Below are 22,619 nucleotides of genomic sequence, written 5' to 3' on the forward strand. Positions count from 1 at the left end.
AATAACCAATTTTACAGTAGCTTTTAATAGATTAAATTTTGTTCTTACCGTTACTCCTGGCTCAATAATGAGGTCACATGATGGATGCCGAGTTCTACAAAGGAAGGAGAAATCCTTTAAAATCTTTTCTAGAACCACACCTTCAATTTTAAACAATCTTGACATAAAGTATCCTTGGGTTAAGGGAATTCATTTGTTGAAATGAAGGGTCACAACTCTCTCCAAGGGAAGATAATTATAGCAAAATGAAGATATGTTACATGTAGTGTCTTTTGAAATCTTTTCCAGAATTACTGAACGAATTTCAACCAAACTTGGCATAAAGTATTATTGGGTAATTTGTTCAAATGATGGGGCAACACCTCTCCCCAATCCTTTGCAAGGAAGGAATATAGCAAAATAGTGAAATATTGTAATGTCTATTGGAAATTTTCTTTTCCAATACAACCAAAGGACGATGATAGCAAACTACAGTGAAAATATACTGTGGTTTCTTTCGAATATCTTCTTTTCCAGAGTAATTTTGCTAGTATTATCAAAACACTTGCTTAAGCTTTAATATATTTAGTAGAAATCAAGTTTGTTCAAACTATTATCTCCGGAATTCAGTACACAATGGAGGTAGAAATATATATACATATATATATATATATATATAAATATTGAAAATCAGAATGACACATTCCATAAAAAACAATCATTTACTGCTAGCGCTTTCTCCATGTCTGCATGGTTCATCAGGCAGTTCAAATATTTGAAAAATAAATGAACCATGCAGACATGGAGAAAGCGCTAGCAGTAAATGATTGTTTTTTATGGAATGTGTCATTCTGATTTTCAATATTTATTTACAACTGTGCCGAATCAACTTCTAATATAAATATATATATATATATATATAAATATATATATATATAATTCAATAAAAAAGCAGGAAAATATTCAGTTCCAAAATATATTTAAATCACTAGCGCTTTCTGGATTTTAACATCCATCCTCAGGTGTAAATCACTAGCGCTTTCTGGATTTTATTTTTTATTGAATTATTTTGACTGTGTGTGATATCAACTCTTTCTATTTGGATTATATATATATATAAATCCTCAATGTTTAGGTCACCTGCATAAACTCCGATGATCTATTGCAATATGGTCAGCATCCACCCTCGTACATTAACAATTGAACATTTTTCAACTTCTTAAATCAAAAACTTTTCAAAGATGGTATGAAGCTTTTTTGGACAATGGTGAAATTAATCATCAATTTTAGGATTCCTGCACCTCTGAGAGGATAGGGTCGGGGCAAAAACTGTCAAATATTGACCAATTTAAAAAAAATCTTCTCCAGAATTGCACATCTGTATTTCAAATTTGGTATGAAGCATTTTTTGAACAATGGTGAAATTAATTGTAAATTGTAGGACTCCTGCACCCCTGAATGGGGCAAAAACTGCCTAACATTGACAAATTTTCATCAATCCTCTCTACAACTGCACACCTGTAAGAAAAATTACCGGTAAATACATAATGATGTAGAGCAGGAATGCCTCTTCCCAAACTGTAAATTTCATGGTCCCAACGGTAGAGGTTCTGACTGCAGGGCAGGTCCAAACTGGGATACATAGTATCTATCTATCTATCTATCTATCTATCTATCTATATATATATATATATATAAAACATTTAAATAATGTGGTCTTGCTTATATAGATTGCTGGCCTGTCTACGTAGAGCTCACCAATGACAAGGTGTATGGCTGCGATTTGTTGGTCAGTGCCACTGGAGTTGTACCCAATACTAGCCCAGTCTTAACTGGAAATCAGGTATGTCAAAATTGTCATCAGACCAATAGGTATTTTTGTGTCAGAAAATTTTCACTCCAATTTATCACTACTTAGAGGTATTGAAAAAATTCAAGTTTCTCCATTCAGGAATAGAGTTGTAGTGGTTTTGATTTTTATTTTTACAGCCTTGGTTTCGTAATCTCTATTTAGCTAGTTTTGCTGGTATTTCAGTATGGTAATTCTATTTACTTTGAATTTTCAGTTGTTACTTACATAAAACCCCTTTATTGTTGGTTGTTTTTAAGTTAGGTCATGTGTTGACATTCCACATGTTTTACTTTTAAAACAGGAAGTGTCATCCATGTTGGCAGTCTTTCCATAGTACTTTTGATAACTGTGTTCTGATTGGCTAAGCTAGTCTCAGGATCTTTGATATTTATTGGCTTCTATTTTTGGGCCTAGCTAGGGTATTTAAAGCCGTGTTCGTGTAGTTTTCTTCACTTGGGTTGGGGAACACGACCTCATGGTTAGTTCCTCTTTACTGTGCTAGGAAAACCTCATGGTTTATAAGCACTATTTCATTAGTACCTTTGTGCTAGGAAAATCTTATGATTTAACAGCACTCTAGGTCTTAGCTTTAGTTGCACATTTTTCATAAGTTCTAGGATTTTGATAGTGTTAGGAATAAGCTTAGGATGTAGGTTTTATAAAGTTTAAGTTTCCCCTTACCAAGTCCAGCCTGGTCTAAGGATATGTAGATAACAGGTGTAAATTCTAGAACCACTATTTATTATTATTTTGCCCTTTATATTTTTGGTGTTGTTTATTTTCTGGGTCAGTTATTTTTAGAGCCCAGACTTCACCTTATTGTTGATAGTTCAACTCTAGAGAGTTATAGTAGAGTTCATATTGGGTGATGTAGCTCATCTCTCTTATATTTTCCACCTCGCTGGTTTATTTATAGAGTAGGATCTTTGAGCATTTGTCTAAGTAAGGAGGCCCAGTAGGGACATACATTTTTTTTTAGTCTTCTACATTCCTGCCATTTTTTTTTTAATCAGTTAATTTTTCATGAACTTCTTATCTATTTATTGAGATTATTGTTGTTCATTTGCTAAATCAAATTATATTTTTGATATAACTTTATTCGTTCCTGTGAAATTTCCATAGACTTTACTACTTGTTATATTTTGATCATTACTTATTATTTGTTAACATTTACAAAGGTTAATTCTCACTTTATTAAACTTATAAAACTTTAAACAGTGTTATCATTTAGCGTTGATCATAGTTCAGAAATCCCCTTACCTGGGTTGATCTTTGATAGCTGGAGGTAGAGTACCGCTATAAGCCAAGTTGGCTGGTAACTTTGATACTTAATCACTAAAGAATTCTACTTCCGGTTACAGAGTGAAATGAGCAAAAAGAAAGCAGCTAGGAACAAATGTTTTGCAGTATTTTGCTTAAATTTGAATGAAATACTTAATTTTTGTATCATTTTCTGATTGTGATCAAATGAGAGCTTATACCAACAGCTATTTCGAAGTTCGCAAGAAAATAAACATGACTATTTGTAAATTCAAATTTTTTTATGACTTTCCTGAAATTGTTAGAACAGTTTACTCTAGCAGAAGATGGTGGAATACGTGTTGACGACAAAATGAGGACATCAGAGGATGATGTATATGCAGCTGGAGATGTATGCACAGCAAGCTGGGAACCAGCACAACATTGGCTGCAGGTACCAGGGAAAATGCATGTGTCAAGTTTTTTTCTTTGCGTAGAGAAGCTTAGCACAAGCTCAGGATTTTTTCTGGAAAATTTAATGAGGAATATGCAACTAGCTATTTACATCCTATCTATTTGATTTTTTGTTATAGTATTGAATCTTATTTTCATAATCATGCAATTATCATTTATAGAGTTCATTGTTTTCATTAACTTAAAGTATAAATCTGATGATTTTTATTTTGTTAAAGTATGCACTTTAATTTTAATTGTTGTGTATCACAAATGTTTGAAAATCAATTTCTTCTTCAAATGAAGAAAATGATAGATAAATCCATATTATATGTTTAGAACAGACAACTCTCACAAAAAAAAAAGAATTGATAAAACTGATGAACACTGAAACCTTTGTCTTTACAATATCAACAAGTCTACACTATTACATATGAAGTCTGTAACTGATAGATATTGTGATTAGTTTGTCAACAAAATTTATATACTCACGGACAGTTAGTTTGAACTATGAACTTATCAGACCTAGACTCAGACTTCGCACTGTAGATGAGAATGAAGGAAATGAAAATGTTTATACAGTGTAAATGTACTTTGTTTTTTTTTTTTTTACACGTGGTACTTGTTTCCGCTAAGTCTGCGGTCACATAAAATCTGTGTAATTTTATACCAGCGAACATAAATATGTAAGCTAATTCCAAGTAAAACATGCAACTCGGCAGAATTTCATTCCAAACCAAACTTAAAATGAAAATGCACGAAATCATGACTCCATGAAATTAAATACGTCTACAGTATTAAATTCTGTAAATATATAAAATGAATTGAAATCAAATAAAATTTATCCAGTTTATGGTTGGTCATTTCATGCGGTTTGATGGTACTGCTAAGTCGGAAATATATTTATACCCCCCGAACGAAGTTCTGGGGGGGTATATAGGAATCACTCTGTCCGTCCGTCCGTCCGTCCGTCTGTCTGTCTGTGCAGATTCGTGTCCGGGCCATAACTTCTTTGTTCTTTGACTTAGGCATACCATATTTGGCACACAGGTGGATCACCATGAGACGATGTGACGAGTACCTTCATGACCTCCATATGACCTTGACCTCAAGGTCAAAATTAAAGGTTTTTACAATGGATTCGTGTCAGGGTCATGACTTCTTTGTTCGTTGACATAGGCATATCATATTTGACACATGAGTGTATCACCATGAAATGATGTGTCGAGTACCTTCATGACCTCTATATGACCTTGAACTTTGACCTCAAGGTCAAAATTGATTATAGGGTTTTGACATAGTCATACCATAAGACATGGGTGTATCACCATGAGACTATGTGTCATGTACATTCATGACCTCTTTATGACCTTGACCTTTGATCTCAAGGTCAAAATTATAGGTTTATGCCATGGATTTGTGTTTGGACTATATCTTCCATTTTCTTCTACAAAGGCATACCATATTTTTACACTCAGGAAAGAGGTAAATTATACCTATTAACAACACCATTTGGGAGATTGGGGTAAGCGGGGGTATTCTTAGTGAGCATTGCTCACAGTACATCTTGTATTTTCCTTCTGAAGATTCCCAATACATTTTTAGCCGAGTTGCAACGAAGTTGAATTCGGCTATTGGTTTGGTGATGCAGGCGGGTTGGCGGGCGGGCAGTTGGGCGTCAACAATTGGTTTCCGGATGATAACTCGAAAAGTTTACAATCTAATCAAATGAAACTTTGATACATTGTTGGGTACCAGGTAAGGAACACCCCTATTGATTTTGGAGAAAAATGGTCAAAGGTCAAGGTCACAGTGACCGAAAATAGATTGAAAATTTCAGAAAAATTTGATTTCCGGATGATAACTCCGAAAGTTTAAATCCGAATCAAATGAAACTTTGATATATTGTTGGGTACCAGATTAGGAAGACCCCTATTGATTTTGGAGAAAAAAAGGTCAAAGGTGAAAGTCACAGTAACCGAATATAGAATGAAAATTTCTGGTTTCCGGATGATAACTCCGAAAGTTTAAATCCGAATCAAATGAAACTTAGATGTATTGTTGGGTACCAGGTAAGAAAGACCCCTATTGATTTTGGAGAAAAAAGGTCAAAGATCAAGGTCACAGTGATCGAATATAGAATGAAAATTTCAGAAATATTTTGCTTTCTGGATGATAACTCAGAAAGTTTAAATCCGAATCAAATGATACTTAAAGATATTGTTATGTACCAGGTAAGGAAGGCCCCTTTTGATTTTGGAGAAAATAGGTCAAAGGTCAAGGTCACAGTGACCGAAAATAGATTTAAACTTCCAAAATATTTTGGTTTCCGGAGGATAACTCGAAAATTTTTAATTTGAATCAAATGAAACTTGGATATATTGTTGTATACCAGCAAAGCAAGGCCCCTATTGATTTTGGAGAACAAAGGTCAAAGTCACAGTGACCAAATATAGATTGAAAACTTCAGACAAATATGGTTTCTGGACAGTAACTCGAAAAGTTTAAAACTGAAATTAGTTCTTCACAATTATAAATATGCCACATCACTCCTGGCTTTACAATGTATCCCATGCAACTCGGTTCATGCACCCCTGGGTGCATATACTGATTTTTATAGAATTCAATCTACTCATAAATTTTGTGATAAGAAATGTATTCGAATCCAGACAAAAGTAGTATATATGCGTATACAAAAATGGACATTTCTTGTTTAGATATTGTTATTTTTAATCAATAACTTTGGTGCTTATAGATTAATTCAAACAAAATGTGCCTTTAGAAACATTTAGAATATAATGGAACAGTCACACAAAAATACAAAATAAACTAGAGCAAAGCTCTTTGCAAAGCAACGAGAGGTCTTCCGTAGGAGCTGTGTGATATAAAAACCTTGAACTTTGAATAAAGGTGTACTATAAATTTTTATCGTAAGGTGTTTAATGAATTTATACTACTCAAGTACATGCGGGTATGATCTCATTCCACGAATCAGTCTTTTGAAGTGCGCGTGTGTGGGATTAAATTCTTTCAGCATTTAACTTTTCAGTCCCAATAATGAAGAAAAAATTACTATTTGAATTTATGAATTTTATGGCTCAGGACATACAATAAAGGTTTATTGCTGTTACCAATATTTTATCATACAACAAAATTATGATAGCATAATATTCAGACTGAAGAGAATAATTCATCGAGTTTGAATTATTTATACATACAAATCAAATAAATTGCTCTCAAATCTTGAATATTTTATTAAACTTTAATATCTATCTGCGTAAATACATGTAGGTATATTATGTACACAGTGCACACATAAGTCGCATATGAATTTCACGCAAGGGGCACGTGCCGAAGTTACATAATTTGGACCAGGAGTTCTGAATCAATGTTTAATCAAAGTCATATCATTTGAAATGAGACTGGTCAGCCATGGGTTTCTGAATATTCTATACGCATGTTTAGATTTGGTTTAATCATGATTATAACCTATTGATTTCAAAACATGTTCAGAAATAATTTGTTATGTTTGTAAAATGTATCCATTTTCTTTTTCACAACGAAGAATTTGAGTAAAGCTTGTGTGTTCAGTTAAAGTAGTGTGAAATCACAGATCGCTAGTACAGCAGCGATGAATCTCCGATATTAAACACACATTCAATTAGACATGATTGAGAAACGAACTGTATATTAAATTGCAGATTTTAAAATTGATGCCTGACTCAATGCTCTAGAGTTTTGAATTTAAAACAAATCAAACGTAAGACCAGGGACGTATACGCAAGTATTTACATCCCCGGAAAGACTGAATTATTCAAAAAATCCAATATGATAAAAAACGAAACATTCTGTGTTATAGTTAGGACGACAATGTTTACTTTGTGTACATGCCCTGGTTCATATGCGATGGTTCCTTGAGGCGGTTACGTAATTGTAAACAAAAACAAACCCCGCGGTGTATGTAAGATGCGTGTAGTTAATGACTGAGTTATTCTATGCTTGAAGGTTTGTTTCTTCAATTAAATATATCGTTGTTTTAATAACAAAAGTAGAAGAGATAACATTTTCCTCTTTTTTTCTTTGGAACGATTGTTCATGTTAAAGCTACCAAATAATAAAAAAAAGAAAGTTGTCGATAGATGAATTTTTAAAGGAACCATAGATCACGTTAAAACCTTATTTTAAAAGAATGTTAGCATTTCATGAAGTCAGATTTATCAATTAAAGCAAGTTTATTTAAGTTATACGCATATTTCCCCCCTTCACCTACCTAATGATATGGTTACCTGTTTGCGGGTCAAGCTTTTTACTCATATATAACACAATACTCGAGCAAAATATTATGTTTATGAGATCAATAAGATGTTAAAGAACAACTTTTCCAGCGAAAGCCATATTGAAATATTTACCGTTTTTGAGTTATAAAGCGAAAACTTTGAAGATCCCCAGATCCCTAATTTAAGGAACCAGCCCCTTTTTAGGGATATCAAAAGAAAGCTCTTAAGATTTGGCACAACTTTTGTTCTACATGTCTTAACAAAATATTTTTAGTTTAAAAGATACAAAGGAAAATATGTGTAATTTTTTGCTCCTTTGGGCGTCCTAATTTTTAAACCCTGTCAACCACCATTTCGAACGTTGTAATAAAAAAACCAAAAACGATGTGCACAACTAAAATGCTCCTGCTTTTCATTTTCAATGCATTTTCTGCTCAAGCTTATACAGTCTCGGAGCCTTTGTCTGGAAACCAAAGCCCCTAAAATTCCAATCAAAGGGGAATAACTCGTGAACAGAAATGAATTTCTGAAATGTAGTACATGATTTTAAAATTGTTTTGTAAAGGTTATTAAGCCTGAAAATTTGAGCAAAATCCATGCAGAAATGAGCGAGATATGACGCTTCAAAGTTAGTGTTTAGGGGGGAAAAAAAAGAAAAGAATAATAAGAATAATCTTAACCAGCACAATCAGTAGAAGGTCTTCCATTGTTACGGAAGACCTTAAAAAGTGGCACCTTTTGCCCTAAAATAAGATCACTCAGCTTGATTTGCATGAAAGCAATTGTTCATTTTGTATTTTTCATGGCCAAGGTAATATGGCACTCTATTAAATTTCAGTTATGAAGTTGAAATTACTGACTGAAAAATGGAAACATTTGAGACACTATGCTGGTTTTAATTTGAGACACTATCCCCAGTTTTAATTTGAGACATCATGCCCAGTTTTAACATTTACAATTCTACCAGGTTTGGATTTCTCGAAAAACATTCAAGTTTAAGTTTTCTATTATTTGAGGAGTAACATCTGAGCCTTAAGTCAAAATTTTCTCCTCAAGAAATCCAGGCCTTATTTGGTAGTTTCTGGCTTTATCAAGTCCTTTACATGTTCAATCATTAATGCTTACCTGAACTTTTCATGAACTTATGATTAAAAATGAGTAACAAGAATGCATATTTCTGGTGTCTGAATTGATAGTTACATTAGATTAAAATTATAAGCACAACACGTGTTAATATATTTAGTACTTTTAGGGAAATGTCAGTATCAGATATCTTATGTGACTCTAACATTGATTGGCTGGCATAACTTGTATTGTATGTTATAAATATACCTAAAAGGAAAATCAATATTAATGCATGTGCTTTTGATTTAAAACTGAAAAATTTGTATGAAAATCTGTTTATCAGTATTAAATATGCTCGAGTTGGCAATATCTTATCAAATTGCTGTATGTAAACATTAAAATCCATTTCTATTTTGACACAAAGGATGATTTGGCAAAATTTACTTCTGATATGAGTTTCATAGATGTGTTATCATTCATGAAAATCAAGAGAATGAAAGTGACAAGTTTTGTGAAACAAACACCTGCAGTCACAATGCTTCCTGGTATTACTAAACAATATTCATCTTGCAAAGAAGCATTAGACCTGGTTTTCCCACTGGGTGATCATGTAGCTAACCTAATTCTAGGTGTCCGAGCCTATATGTTTATCAGTTTAAGTCAGCATTTCGCAAATTCTATGGTCGTTATAACGTTTTAGTTTGCGAATACACTGTACAGCCTATCATTGGGTAAAATGCTGTCTGACATGTTTCATACCTATTGTTAGGCCATTCTTGATACACTGATTTTGACTACGGGAAACTCTGTTGAACTGATGAAGATATAGGGCTCACGGCAGGTGTGACCGGTCGACAGGGGATGCTTACTCCTCCTAGACGCCTGATCTCACCTCTGGTATATCCAGGGTCCGTGCCCAACTCTCTATTTTGTATTGCTTATAGGAGTAAATATGAGATTGATCACTGTTCGTTATCTTCACATTTCATCATGGTGACAGTAAATGACAATGGTAAATCAATCAGTAAATTTCGGTCGCAGTCATTTAAAATTAAAAATATGATTATCTACCATAGTCATGATCACTTGTTATTATGTATAGCCAAATCTTTACTGGTTTTAGATTTTAGAAAAACAAACTGCGTTTGTGGCGTGGGTCTTTATTTCATGATTGAAGAGTTATCAGTCACTATGGTAATGTGAAAATGAGTGATTTTGCAGTATATCATTGAAATGGACAAAATTTATACAAGTGTAGAAAACGTTACCAATGACATAAATATTTTGCTGTTCTTGTTGTTATTTCAGATGAGGCTTTGGTCCCAGGCTAGGCAAATGGGAGCGTATGCTGGTCAGAGTATGGTGGCAGACTTCAACAGTCAACCCATTTCTTTGGATTTCTGTTTTGAAGTGTTTGCCCATGTCACTAAATTCTTCAACCACAAAGTGAGTCTTTCTCATACATTCTGAGTTGATTTTTCCAAATTCTTTATATTAGCTGTGATACACTAACAGTGCTTCAGAAGTCCAATGTCAAATAGAAAATGTGATCCATATAATTTAGATATAATTGTAGGCAAGTGTTGACATCTGACATTGATTGTTCATGGAATGGGCCCATTTTATTTAAGAATTTGCAGCTCGTAAGTTCTATACTAAAAAACTTGTAATGAAATATATATGTATTTTAAATGTGTATGAATGAAAAAAAAAACCACTAGTCAAATGTAGATTTCAGTCTTAATGCAAGTTTCTTATGAGACTAGTTCCAGATCTTCAGGTCAACCATTAAAAATAGATAAACATTGTGATGTGTAGATCTATAAGGAAATGAAAATTATATTTCGGAGATGATAAATCATGGGACAAACAGCTTGTATCAACCTAAAACACCCTATTTTATATGGAAATTGATCACTGCACTAATGAAAACAATCTGATGGCATGAATGAATTTTATAATTTTCACACAAATGATAATTCATGATTAAATATAGCATGAATTAGAGTTATAAAACTAGAGTATAGATTGTCTGAATTATTCGTCATATGCAAGATTGATTACTTCAATGCTTCACGCCAGCATACTTTTCATGAAATACCAACATGCTTCATGAAGTGTGCTGGTGTAAAGCATTGAAGTTCATACCATCATGTACGTGTGTATTTTCAGAAATGTTATTTAAATTCTACTTTCATTTTTGTCGGAATTCCCAACCATTAATATTGACATACAATATTTATCTGTATTCATATCCGCATTGTTTACAACTGCAACACTGCATCCATGAGAAAATGGCTATCATTACAATTTGAAAAGATATCAACACTGGGATTGTAAATATATAATAATCAACATTTTAACTTCTCCCACCCCAACCTCCCAAGTGAGGAAGAAACCTGTTGATTTTGGGGTCCAAAGACCAGGGTCACTATGGGACGTCATAGAATAAGACACTCTGCAGACCATAGTTTTATCTTTGTTATCTCTATTTGGAATCAAAAGGTCAAGGTCACTACAGGACTTCATAGGAAAAGCTTGTAGACACTCATTGCAGGGGGATTCCTCGCCTTTTGGAGCTCATTTTAATTATTAGTAATTATATGGAATACAAAGGGATCAAATTTAAAATGAATCATTTCCAATTCTGGAAAACAAATTGATTTTTATCAAACAGTAATCAGTTGAAACATCATTTAACAGTGAGTCACATGATGAATATGTTTTTCTTTGAAAGTGTTAATTTACATGAAAAATATTTCTTGCTTTGAAATGCCAAATTTGCCACCGTATTAAATCAATTGAATAAACAAAGTGCTTAGCTCATATAATACATTTTTTCTCATAATACATTTTATTATTCAGTGGATATGACGTAAGACTGTGTTGGCAATTGTTAATGAAGTATATATAAACTACTTCACAATGTAAAAATTGTTTACGAATAGAAGTTAACCAATTTTCATACAATAGAGCAACTAAACAATTCTTGCTTGTTCCTTCTTAATTTCTCCAGTGTGTTGAACTATTGACCAAACAATAGTTTTGGACTTCTGAATGTGTCATGGTACTGTATTTTGAATTTTGCTATGAATGTGCTGATGTTATTCAACTGTACATAACCATCACTACAACTGAGTTTTACAAATACATGTACACGTACATGAATGTTGAAGACTACTTGAACAACGTTTTATAAGATATTAAAATAACTTCTTATCAGTAGAGTATCACTACAGCTGTGCATTGAATCAATAAATCATATGATAAATCAGTTATTTTATGTATCTCATGGAAACAATCAAAACTATTGGCCCTCGGTGGTGTGGCTGTCCTCATTAATTACTGAGCTCGGCTGTTGGCTTCAGACCATAGTTTATGAGGTTTTCCACTCCACTTTGATGCAGTAATTTTGACTGTTTCCCATAGATACATAAAATAACTCTATACTAATTCTAAATTTTAGTTTAAAATGCAGAAAGAGAATTTTTGAATGTTTGAAACCAAGAAAGTTTTAATTATCTCTTTCTCTGCCATTCATCTTTGTCTCTCTTCTGTAGTACAAAAGTACAAATGTTAAATATTATTGGTGGAAAAATCAAAACATCTACCCCATAAATCATGCAGTAATTTCGTTTCGTTTTAGGTTATCCTTTTGGGAAAATTCAATGCTCAAGGATTAGGAAGTGACTACGAGATTTTGTTGAGAGTAACTAAAGGTAAAAATAATTTTCCATTTCAAATTTTAATGTAGCTGTCATATTCTTATGAAGTATATAGATCCTAATCATGCCTTTGTCTGTTAATAGGATCAGAGTTTTCTGTATTTTTAGCTTTTTTATTCATACATGATTAACTAGCATGCATGCACTATGTACTATGTAATTTGACTACTTTTCTCTTTATACAACACAACTATTTTTGTCTCTCGTAATTGAGAAACTGTCCTACTTGGCAGATCTAATTTTGTAATCCTCTTTGTATAATACATTGTTTTGTTTCTCATCAGGATCAGAATATGTAAAGGTTGTGTTGAGAGATGGGCGGATGGAAGGGGCGGTTTTAATTGGAGAGACAGACCTTGAAGAAACATTTGAAAACCTCATTTTGAATCAGATTGATTTAACTCCATTTAAGGACGATTTGTTGGATCCAAACATTGATATAGAAGACTTCTTTGACTGATATAATCCCTGTGATATTTGTAGATATATCTGTAAATATATGTAAATCACAAGTATATTTTCTTCCAGCTTTTTTCATACATGCACAATTAAGAAGAGTTATATTTTCTTTGATGAAATTGTAAAATGACCGAATTTCATTTTGCTATCTTATTTTGAAATTTTTATTTAAGTTGCCTCTAGAAAATAGAATCAGTAATTGGTTCCTTAGTCGTATATATCAAATAGATATTTACTTACATGTATCATGCAGTATAGCCTACTAGTTAGGGTTTTCGGTTTACAGTTGAGAGGTCCTGTGTTTGATTAAAATAATTGACAGTAATTCGACGGAATTGCCAGTATTTAGTCGGACATAGTACCAGTTTTAAATCAGAATATTCATGACATAATTGATAAGAATATAATTACCAATAATTAGACAGAATACATGTACCCTTACTAAAAGTAAGTCAGAATATCATTGTCAAGAATTAGTCAAAATATCATTCTCAGTAATTAATTAGAGCATTGCCACCAGTAATTGATTTTTTAAAAACAGTCATGTCCAGTAAGTAATAAGAATAATATTGCACCACTAATTAATCTGAATATCAATGTCAGTAATTAATCAGATTTAATTTACCAGAAAGTCGAAATGTCATTCCCAGTAATTAGTGAGGATGTGGTTGTACGTAGATATAGTTGTCAGTAAGTCAGAATATCATTACCAGTAAGTCGAAATAGAATTACCAGTAGGCAGAATATCATTACCAGTAAGTCGAAGTAGAATTACCAGTAGGTAGAATATCATTACCAGTAAGTCGAAATAGAATTACCAGTAGGCAGAATATCATTACCAGTAGCCAGAATATCATTACCAGTAGTCAGAATATCATTACCAGTAAGTCGAAGTAGAATTACTAGTAGGCAGAATATCATTACCAGTAAGTCGATATAGAATTACCAGTAGGCAGAATATCATTACCAGTAAGTCGAAATAGAATTACCAGTAGGCAGAATATCATTACCAGTAGCCAGAATATCATTACCAGTAGTCAGAATATCATTACCAGTAGCCAGAATAGAATTACCAGTAGTCAGAATAGAATTACCAGTAGTCGAAATAGAATTACCTGTAGCCAGAATAGAATTACCAGTAGGCAGAATATAATTACCAGTAAGTCGAAATAGAATTACTAGTAGGCAGAATATCATTACCAGTAAGTCGAAATAGAATTACCAGTAGGCAGAATATCATTACCAGTAAGTCGAAATAGAATTACTAGTAGGCAGAATATCATTACCAGTAGCCAGAATATAATTACCAGTAGCCAGAATATCATTACCAGTAGTCGAAATAGAATTACCAGTAGCGAGAATAGAATTACCAGTAGGCAGAATACCAATACCAGTAAGTCGAAATAGAATTACCAGTAGCCAGAATAGAATTACCAGTAGGCAGAATAGAATTACCAGTAGCCAGAATATCATTACCAGTAGTCAGAATATCATCACCAGTAGCCAGAATAGAATTACCAGTAGCCAGAATAGAATTACCAGTAGCCAGAATAGAATTACCAGTAGGCAGAATATCATTACCAGTAGTCAGAATAGAATTACCAGGAGATAGATTAGAATTACCAGTAGCCAGAATAGAATTACCAGTAGTCGAAATAGAATTACCAGTAGCCAGAATAGAATTACCAGTAGGCAGAATATCATTACCAGTAAGTCGAAATAGAATTACCAGTAGGCAGAATAGAATTACGATTGAGTCGGAATATCATTGCCAGAAAGTTGTTGAATGTAGAAAACAATTTCCATACAGTCCGAATATCGTGTCAATTTTTACAAATTTTGGCTATTTGCCGGCGTATCCTTTCTGAAGACTTGGCAAGTGTCAGTTGACATGACAAATTCCCGAGAAATTTATTTCCTGCTTCGGATTGCTAGATTTGTTTTGTATTGATTATACTGAACAAAATATTATGCAGTGGATAAGACAATGCTGATATAATGGTGATGACGTAATATGTATCACGCTATTTAATAACATTTTGGAAATTCCAAAATGTTGATTTGCAAGAAACTAATATAATTACTAAAATTTGAGATAAATTCCATCCTCTGCAAAATGTATTTTCAACATATTTTAACGAAAACATCTTTTGGTTTAGAATTCTGAGAGGCTGAGAGACGATTTCTTCCTGATGTTGGAGTGTATAAAATCAGGAATTTCATTTCTCTCTCTCTCTCTCTCTCTCTCTCTCTCTCTCTCTGGGTTGTATAAATGTTCACTTGTTTTGGTGGGGGAGGGGGACTAATTTTTAAACACTTATTTCATGTGTAACGTTGTTGTGATATGCTTTAGGTCACCCTTTTTGGTAAGTTCAAGGATTAGAAAATGACGAGGATATTTTATTGAGGGTAACAAAACGTTACAACTCTCAGAATTCATGGCGCTGTCATTCTATGATATAGTATGAAACTTGTCTGTCAGCAAGGATAATGGTTTTCTATTAATACGTAACAGAATGACAAACACTTTCTAATTTCATCACTCTCCTCTCTCTTTAGTTATAACACAGCTGTCTTGTCTCGTATGTGATACCTTGATTGGTCTACTTATGTAAATGTGATGTTGAGAGATGGAGGAATGAGAGGTTCGATTAGAAATTGAGAAATGGACCTTGGAAAATAAATAGGAAACCTCATTTTAAAAAAAAAATTCAGATTAATAAAATCTGTTTAAGGACAATTTATTGGATCCAAACATTAATATAGGAGACTACTTTGTTGGTGTCGCTGTTATATTTGTAATTGTATCTGTAAATCAGATAAATCACAAGCATTCTCACTGCCAGGTATATATATATATATATATATATATATATATATATATATATATGAACATTAATAACTAGGTTTAGGAAACAAAATCATTTTAGTGTTCCTTTCATGAAATTGTAGAATGATAAAATTTTGTTTTGCTACCTAATTTCGAGATTCTAAATATGTTACCCTTGGAGATTAAATTCAATAATTGTGTGTATATGATTGCTAATTAGAAAGTCTTAACTGTAAAACTGCGTTCCTGTTGTATTGATTGTGCCTTTTTCATAACATTTGGCTCCACTTCTTTGGCACGCTGTTTTTGGCTACATTTAGCTCTAAAACTTCATAGTTATTTCGGATTTCAAACATTTCGGTTGAGCATCACTGAAGAGACATTATTTGTCGAAATGCGCATCTGGTGCTTCAATATTGGTACTGTATAAGTTTTACATACTGTATGGTTTCTTCACGGATCACTGGATGTGGGCAGGGTTTATCTATGGTTATTGTTATTTACCTGGCCAAGAGATCACATCGTTGTGTATAGTTTTGATATACACAGGACGTGTCTCTAAAGATTGTCTGCAAAGTGTCGGTGGTCATGGTGTTTGTGTAATGGTGATATCCCTAACAATAGCTGACAGTCTGCAACACCTCTTTCTCTCCCTATTGCTCTTATTCATTAGCTCAATGAATATTTTTTTTTATAAATAAATAGAAATCATTTCAATAAGTTATATGTTTTAAAAATTAATGTGCCAATTATAGGCTAGGCAAAGTTCAAGTGCTTTTTGTCATCAGTAGGATTTCTACATATAGTTTCATTTTCGCGTTTCCGGATAATTGACTTTGACAGCAAGTCTATCTGTCTGCTACATATGTGTATCTCCCAGTGAGATGTGAGACAGGGGGACCAATTTAACCGCATGTCTTACAGGGTTAGTCCCGTGGGGATCCGGGTTAGAATAGGTCCTCAGTACCCCTTGCTTGTCGTAAGAGGCGGTTCTTTGGATGAGACCACAAAAAGGAGATGTGGCACGATAAAGATCCCTCCCTGCTCAAAGGCCGTAAACGCCGAGCATAGGCCTAAATTTTGCAGCCCTTTACCGACAATGGCGTCTCCTTATGAGTGAAATAGTCTTTGAGAGGGACGTTAAAAGAATATAAAATCAATCAACATGCGGGATTAAATGTGAATTCAGTCTCGCAGTCTTTGTTGTTAACTAATTAGCTGGTCGAATCGACCAGACCCAACCTTACATAAAGCGGACCCAAAGAAACCCGGTGTCCACATAACCGTACAGGATTGCACATTCAGATATCAGTTCTGTAGTACACATTGTTCATGTTTCCAAAGTAAAGCCATATATTAGATGGAAATGCCAGGATTCAGACGTTTAGCGCTTAGTACTTTAATTCACCCTTGTATTCTCTGTTCGAATCATATGAAATACATGTAATGAGTATTTCAAACTTCTTAAATCATACTTTGATTTTGAATATCACTTTCAGAAAACAATAACAACTGTGACACATCGTTTTTGTTGTAAATAGACGATCGATCATTTCTTTTTCCTTTCTTCCAACATATGTAAAACGGATATATTAAGATTTGCATGCATGTATGAATTGTTTTTTGACTGAAAAATATCAATGATTTTAGAAAGAAGTCAAATTTTCCATAATATTGAAAAGTGTACGATATGTTTAATGATCTTAAAAGTTAATAATTTACACTGATCAGGAAGTACAAATATTACTGCATACAAAGCTAGCTCATGAAAATTATTCATAATCATTTGTGTTATGTACTCATACCAAAGTAGTTACAAGAACACAATGAATTTATTACGCTCCTGGTTTATGACCATACAGTTTGACTTGGAACCACCAGACGAGAGAAAACATCAAAGTAGGTATTTGAGATATCGGTGTTTAAGATATCAAAGCTCAACTGTAGTTTTGATTTGCTCTCTCTCTCTCTCTCCCTCTCTCTCTCTCTCTCTCTCTCTCTCTCTCTCTCTCTCTCTGTATATATATATATATATATATATATATATATATATATATATATATATATTTTACATACAGAAATACAGTTCAGACAGACGGACAGACAATCTTTGATGTTTGGTAGAAAAAGATTACCATATAATACAGGGGAATTTTGATCCTGTTTTATTTTCACCCTCATCCTAAATAGGCAAACGTTATAAAACTACAGTCTGCTCCACTTGCATTGGGATGGCCTATAATGAATTATCTGTTATATTGAAATAAAAGTAAATTCCCAGTAGCATTCTTTATATGGTTCAATATTAGTTATATTGAACTTTAGATATAATGAACATTTCATGTCAGTCAATATATCTGGACTAAACTGTAGATGGATTCAAATTTACCCTTTATTCTAATTTAGCAAGTAAATGATATATGGCTTTTAAAATAAATTTAAAACATAGGAATATAAAAAAAATTCTGGTTTTTAAAATATTCTGAAGAACTACAAGGTATGCAATTTCAATACTTTAAAGTGGATCTGAAGTGGGTGGAATATTAGCATCCAAATCTATTGCTGCAGAACTGTAGCTCTCTGAAAAAATATTGGGATAGATAAGATATTTTGTTTAGAGAGCTACAGTTCTGCAGCTACCACATTTATTGACTTCATTTCATTTGTGACCTAGCTGTTTTGTCTGATGAGACCGTGGGAACATTATACTAAGTAAAGTCTCTAGCAAACTGGTATATTCTGTTTGACATGATACTTTTCCCATCAAGCAACACATTTGCAGAGAGTTATGTTCAGCATGTCTGTCATATGTTGTTTGTTTATCGTAATGCGCATGCTCGATAAGTCATGGATTCTGAAATGCTTTGAATGAAGATTGCACGAATCTTAAAGCGTACAGATAATTTCAATTTATGTTGCATAGTATTTAGATGGAAACGTTCAAGAATTCCAGATTGATCCATCGGTAAAATCATTATTGGGACAAAGGATCAATAAAATTTCCTTGGACTGCAGTTTAGAGGGTCAGCCACCAATGGCAAATAAATAAAATTTTATTTTTGGCTGAAGTTAATTCTGCTAAGGAGATTTTTTTTCATATATTCATTTTACATGTACATGCTTCTGAATCATGGTCAGAAAAAGTCCCGCTGCAAATTAAAGATTTTTGTGTGGTGGATCCATAGCTGTCTGGTGTATCTAAAAATTTCCCTAGACAACTACATATTGTACATTTCTGCAGTTACCTAGGAGTATTGAAACGCTGTATCTCTGATTCAAAACATATTATTGAAGAGTTTGTTGAACTTAGATTTTTAACTTTTTAAAAAACCCTTTTTGACTTTCCATGATAGCGGTGCATATCTAATCAATTTCATGATGCACGTACTGTAAAACGAAAAAAATTGTAGAGCTGTTAAATTTAGAACCTTTGGCGCAAATGACCTTTTGCACCAAAATGAGATGTGCACCAATGATTTTCCATTTGAAAAGATTTTTCGAAAATTTGCAGGTCATTCTGTTGTTGACTACTACATGTATATATACTCATACTGGAAGCATCCGCTTCAGGTCAGGGTATTTTGTGTACACACTAACGCAGGTGAACAGTGATTGTTTAACATTTGAAAACTGTTAAATATACTGTGAGAATCAACAAATTTATGGAGATTTTATTTTATATTCATTTATACTTGCAAAGCTTGCTCGCCAATTATTAACCGCCGCGGTGGCCGAGAGGTTAAAACGTTCGCCCCGCATGCGGAAAGCCGGGGTTCGAATCCCGGAAGGCCGGGGTTCGAATCCCGGCCCGACAGACCTAAGTCGTTAAAACAGGTAGTGACAGTTCCATCGCCAAACGCTCGGCATAAGGTGTGAATGTCATGGGTCCTCGGAAATGACCTTAAAAACGGATGACCCGTGTCAGAGTCGGTGTGGCACGCTAAAGAACCCTAACTGCTCAATGGCCATAGGCGCCGAGCATAGGCCTAAATTTCAAGTCTTGGTGACGTCTCCATATGAGTGAAAAATTCTCGAGCGAGACGTTAAGCAAGACACTCCCAATTATTGCTTAGTGTCTCAAGATCAAAGCGTAATCAATATAAAGCGTGTGGATTGTTCACACTGACAATTTGTGTAGATAGGTACTGACTAAAACCCGGTCTCGGTCCCGGTCTTCGGTCTCGGTCCCGTGACTAAAACCCGGTCTTCGGTCCCGGTCCCAGATTTTTTTATTCGATAAAAACAGAATACATCAGAATATTTTGTCCCCAATCTCTCGTTAATTTAGATATGACATATCATGCCTGCATTCTGATAGTTGATTGATAATATTATTGTCGTCTTTCGTAAAATAATATGTGAAAACTCCAGGACCGGTGGGACCGAGAAGTAAAAACTGCTAAAAGCCGGTCCCGGTCTCGATATTTTTTAATTTTTCTAGCTTTAATCTACCTTTTTATTAAAAAATATAAGAGTGTTATATTCAATGACATTCCTTTGTATGCACATGTATGTTTCTGATTTATTGTATGTTTGTGTTTTATTCCAATTTTCCTTTTTATGTCAAAATCGAACTCAACTACGTGATTTTTTTCTCCAAAATGAACGCGTTACATTACATTTTCATAAAAATATAAGGATGTAGAAGACAAATAATATATATGTAACACCTGACCACGCGATTGATAAAATTTTCAAATTCAATGTTGGTGTATTCCGAACCGGGTCTCTGTATATGTACATGTATACGCGGGTTACTATTTTCTCTCTCTCTCTCTCTCTCTCTCTCTCTCTCTCTCTCTCTCTCTCTCTCATTTATTACGAGTGTATTGTGAGAATCGCATTAATTTGTTAAATTATGATGTTATATTAGTTGTTTTGATCAGGAAAGAAAAGCCTCTATGTAAATATTAGAATAATACAAGGTAGAGTGCACGTGCAAAATATGAGTCCAGAATGTGCGATGTATGAAGTACTTTAAAAATTATGTTCATTAGTGAAATGGGAAAAAAACACCCAGATATTGTCCTTAAATTTCATAATTATTGAAACATGATGAATAATTGTTGTTGATAGCGAAACAAAATTAATGTGCACTCTTATCAACAACCCCCTCCCCCCGCCCATTTCCAGAAAGATTCTGAATACAAGAATGATGCTTTTGAAAAGCAAATGTTATACCCCCGTAATCGGATATTCGGGGCGCATTTATATAGTTTTTGGTCCATCCGTCTGTTTGTCAGCAAAAACTTGAACCTTCGGCATAACTTTTGAATGCATGTTGATAAGGTTTTCATATTTCACATGTGTACTCCTTGTGACAAGACCTTTCTTTATATGCAATTCTTCACCTTTCAAATTTGACCTACTTTTGAAAATCTTTAACCTTAGTCATAACTTTTGAATGATTAATAAAAATACACGAGGGTATAAAATGCTTCACGCAGGCATACTTTTCATGAAGCGCTAACAGTAGGCCTATTTGTATTTTCAAAACTGAAATTTATTTCTTAAATGAATTTACATGTATGTCTTGCATATTTATAAATGTAGATTTCATTGTTTGTAAATTTGTGAGTTTATGTCAAATTCATGCACTTTGAAATATAAGATATTTTGAAATAGGAAACAAAAAGTTTTTGTGCAGCATAATTAATACATATATGTTTGTACATATACGTATATAGCTATTCACAATAAATATAGTTACCACATAATATTACAGTAAAACATACGATAGATTATTTGAAGATCATCTAAACTCAGAGAGTATCTTCTGAATAAGTATACAGAATCTGACATTTTTGGTGAGCATGTGCTCTATGTATGACATACTTTTCAAATAGATACTATAAATATATTGGGTGGATTTTTTTTAAAGCATTGTATCTAAAAGAACCACAACTGAAAAAAAAATGAAATAAAACTAAGTATCAAATAAGAAAGGTAGAAATATTTTAGAGTGATTTTTTATTGGTTATATACAAATATATGTAAAATATATACCCATATAAAGAGATCGGGTTCGGAATACAAAACATGAATCTTTGAAAACTGATTTTGACAGGAATAGAAGAAATAAAATAAATGAACAAATAATTTAAACTAACTGTAAATTACAAACAAATACACCAGGATAAGTACATTTATATTATTTCCCTTTTAACATCCTTATCTTCTTATGAAAAGGTAGTGTAACGCGATCATTTGGGACAAAATGTCACGTACATGTATAGTTGAGTTCGATTCTGACATAAATATAAAGAATATTGGAATAAAAAACCTACACACACAATAAATCAGAAATATATGTATACAAAGGGGTGCCATTGAGCATCACGTCCTTATCTTTTTTATGAAAAGGTAGATTAAAGCAGCTATTGAGGGAAAATGTCGAGACCGGGACCGGCTTTTAGCATTGTTTTTATTTCTCGGTCCCACCGGTCCCGAGTTTTCACATACTATTTTACGAAAGAAGAAAATAATATGATCAATTTACTATCAGAATGCAGGCATGAGGTGTCATACCTAAGTTATTGAGAAATGGGGCTCAAATATCCTGATATATTCTGTTTTTATCGAATAAAAGTATCTGGGACCGGGACCGAAGACCGGGTTTTAGTCACGGGACCGACACCGAATACCGGGACCGAGACCGGGTTTTAGTCAGTACCGTGTAGATATAGCTGTATTACGTCGGCAATTTTCTATTTACTCCAAACAAAACATTAATTCTTCCA

General features: G+C 33.4%; 1 protein-coding gene across 2 annotated transcripts in view; it reads left to right on the forward strand.

Annotated features, from left to right (window-relative positions):
- LOC125675705 (pyridine nucleotide-disulfide oxidoreductase domain-containing protein 1-like) overlaps positions 1-13,105 on the forward strand; it is a 41,628-nt gene extending 28,523 nt beyond the window's left edge. Inside the window, exons 10-15 of one of the 2 annotated variants that reach the window (XR_008801996.1) lie at positions 1,710-1,822; positions 3,402-3,524; positions 10,174-10,311; positions 10,442-10,508; positions 12,512-12,584; positions 12,875-12,937. Coding sequence is in view for 1 of the 2 variants with exons in the window: in XM_056160641.1 (XP_056016616.1) it covers positions 1,710-1,822; positions 3,402-3,524; positions 10,174-10,311; positions 12,512-12,584; positions 12,875-13,050 (623 nt within the window). In the remaining variant the exon portion in view is untranslated. Of the gene's footprint in view, positions 1-1,709; positions 1,823-3,401; positions 3,525-10,173; positions 10,312-10,441; positions 10,509-12,511; positions 12,585-12,874 lie in introns of both variants that reach the window. The other variant, XM_056160641.1, reaches the window with a different exon arrangement.
- Positions 13,106-22,619: the final 9,514 nt, after the last annotated feature.

The sequence above is a fragment of the Ostrea edulis genome, chromosome 3 (assembly GCF_947568905.1).
Source record: "Ostrea edulis chromosome 3, xbOstEdul1.1, whole genome shotgun sequence".
In the NCBI taxonomy this organism is placed as follows: domain Eukaryota; kingdom Metazoa; phylum Mollusca; class Bivalvia; order Ostreida; family Ostreidae; genus Ostrea; species Ostrea edulis.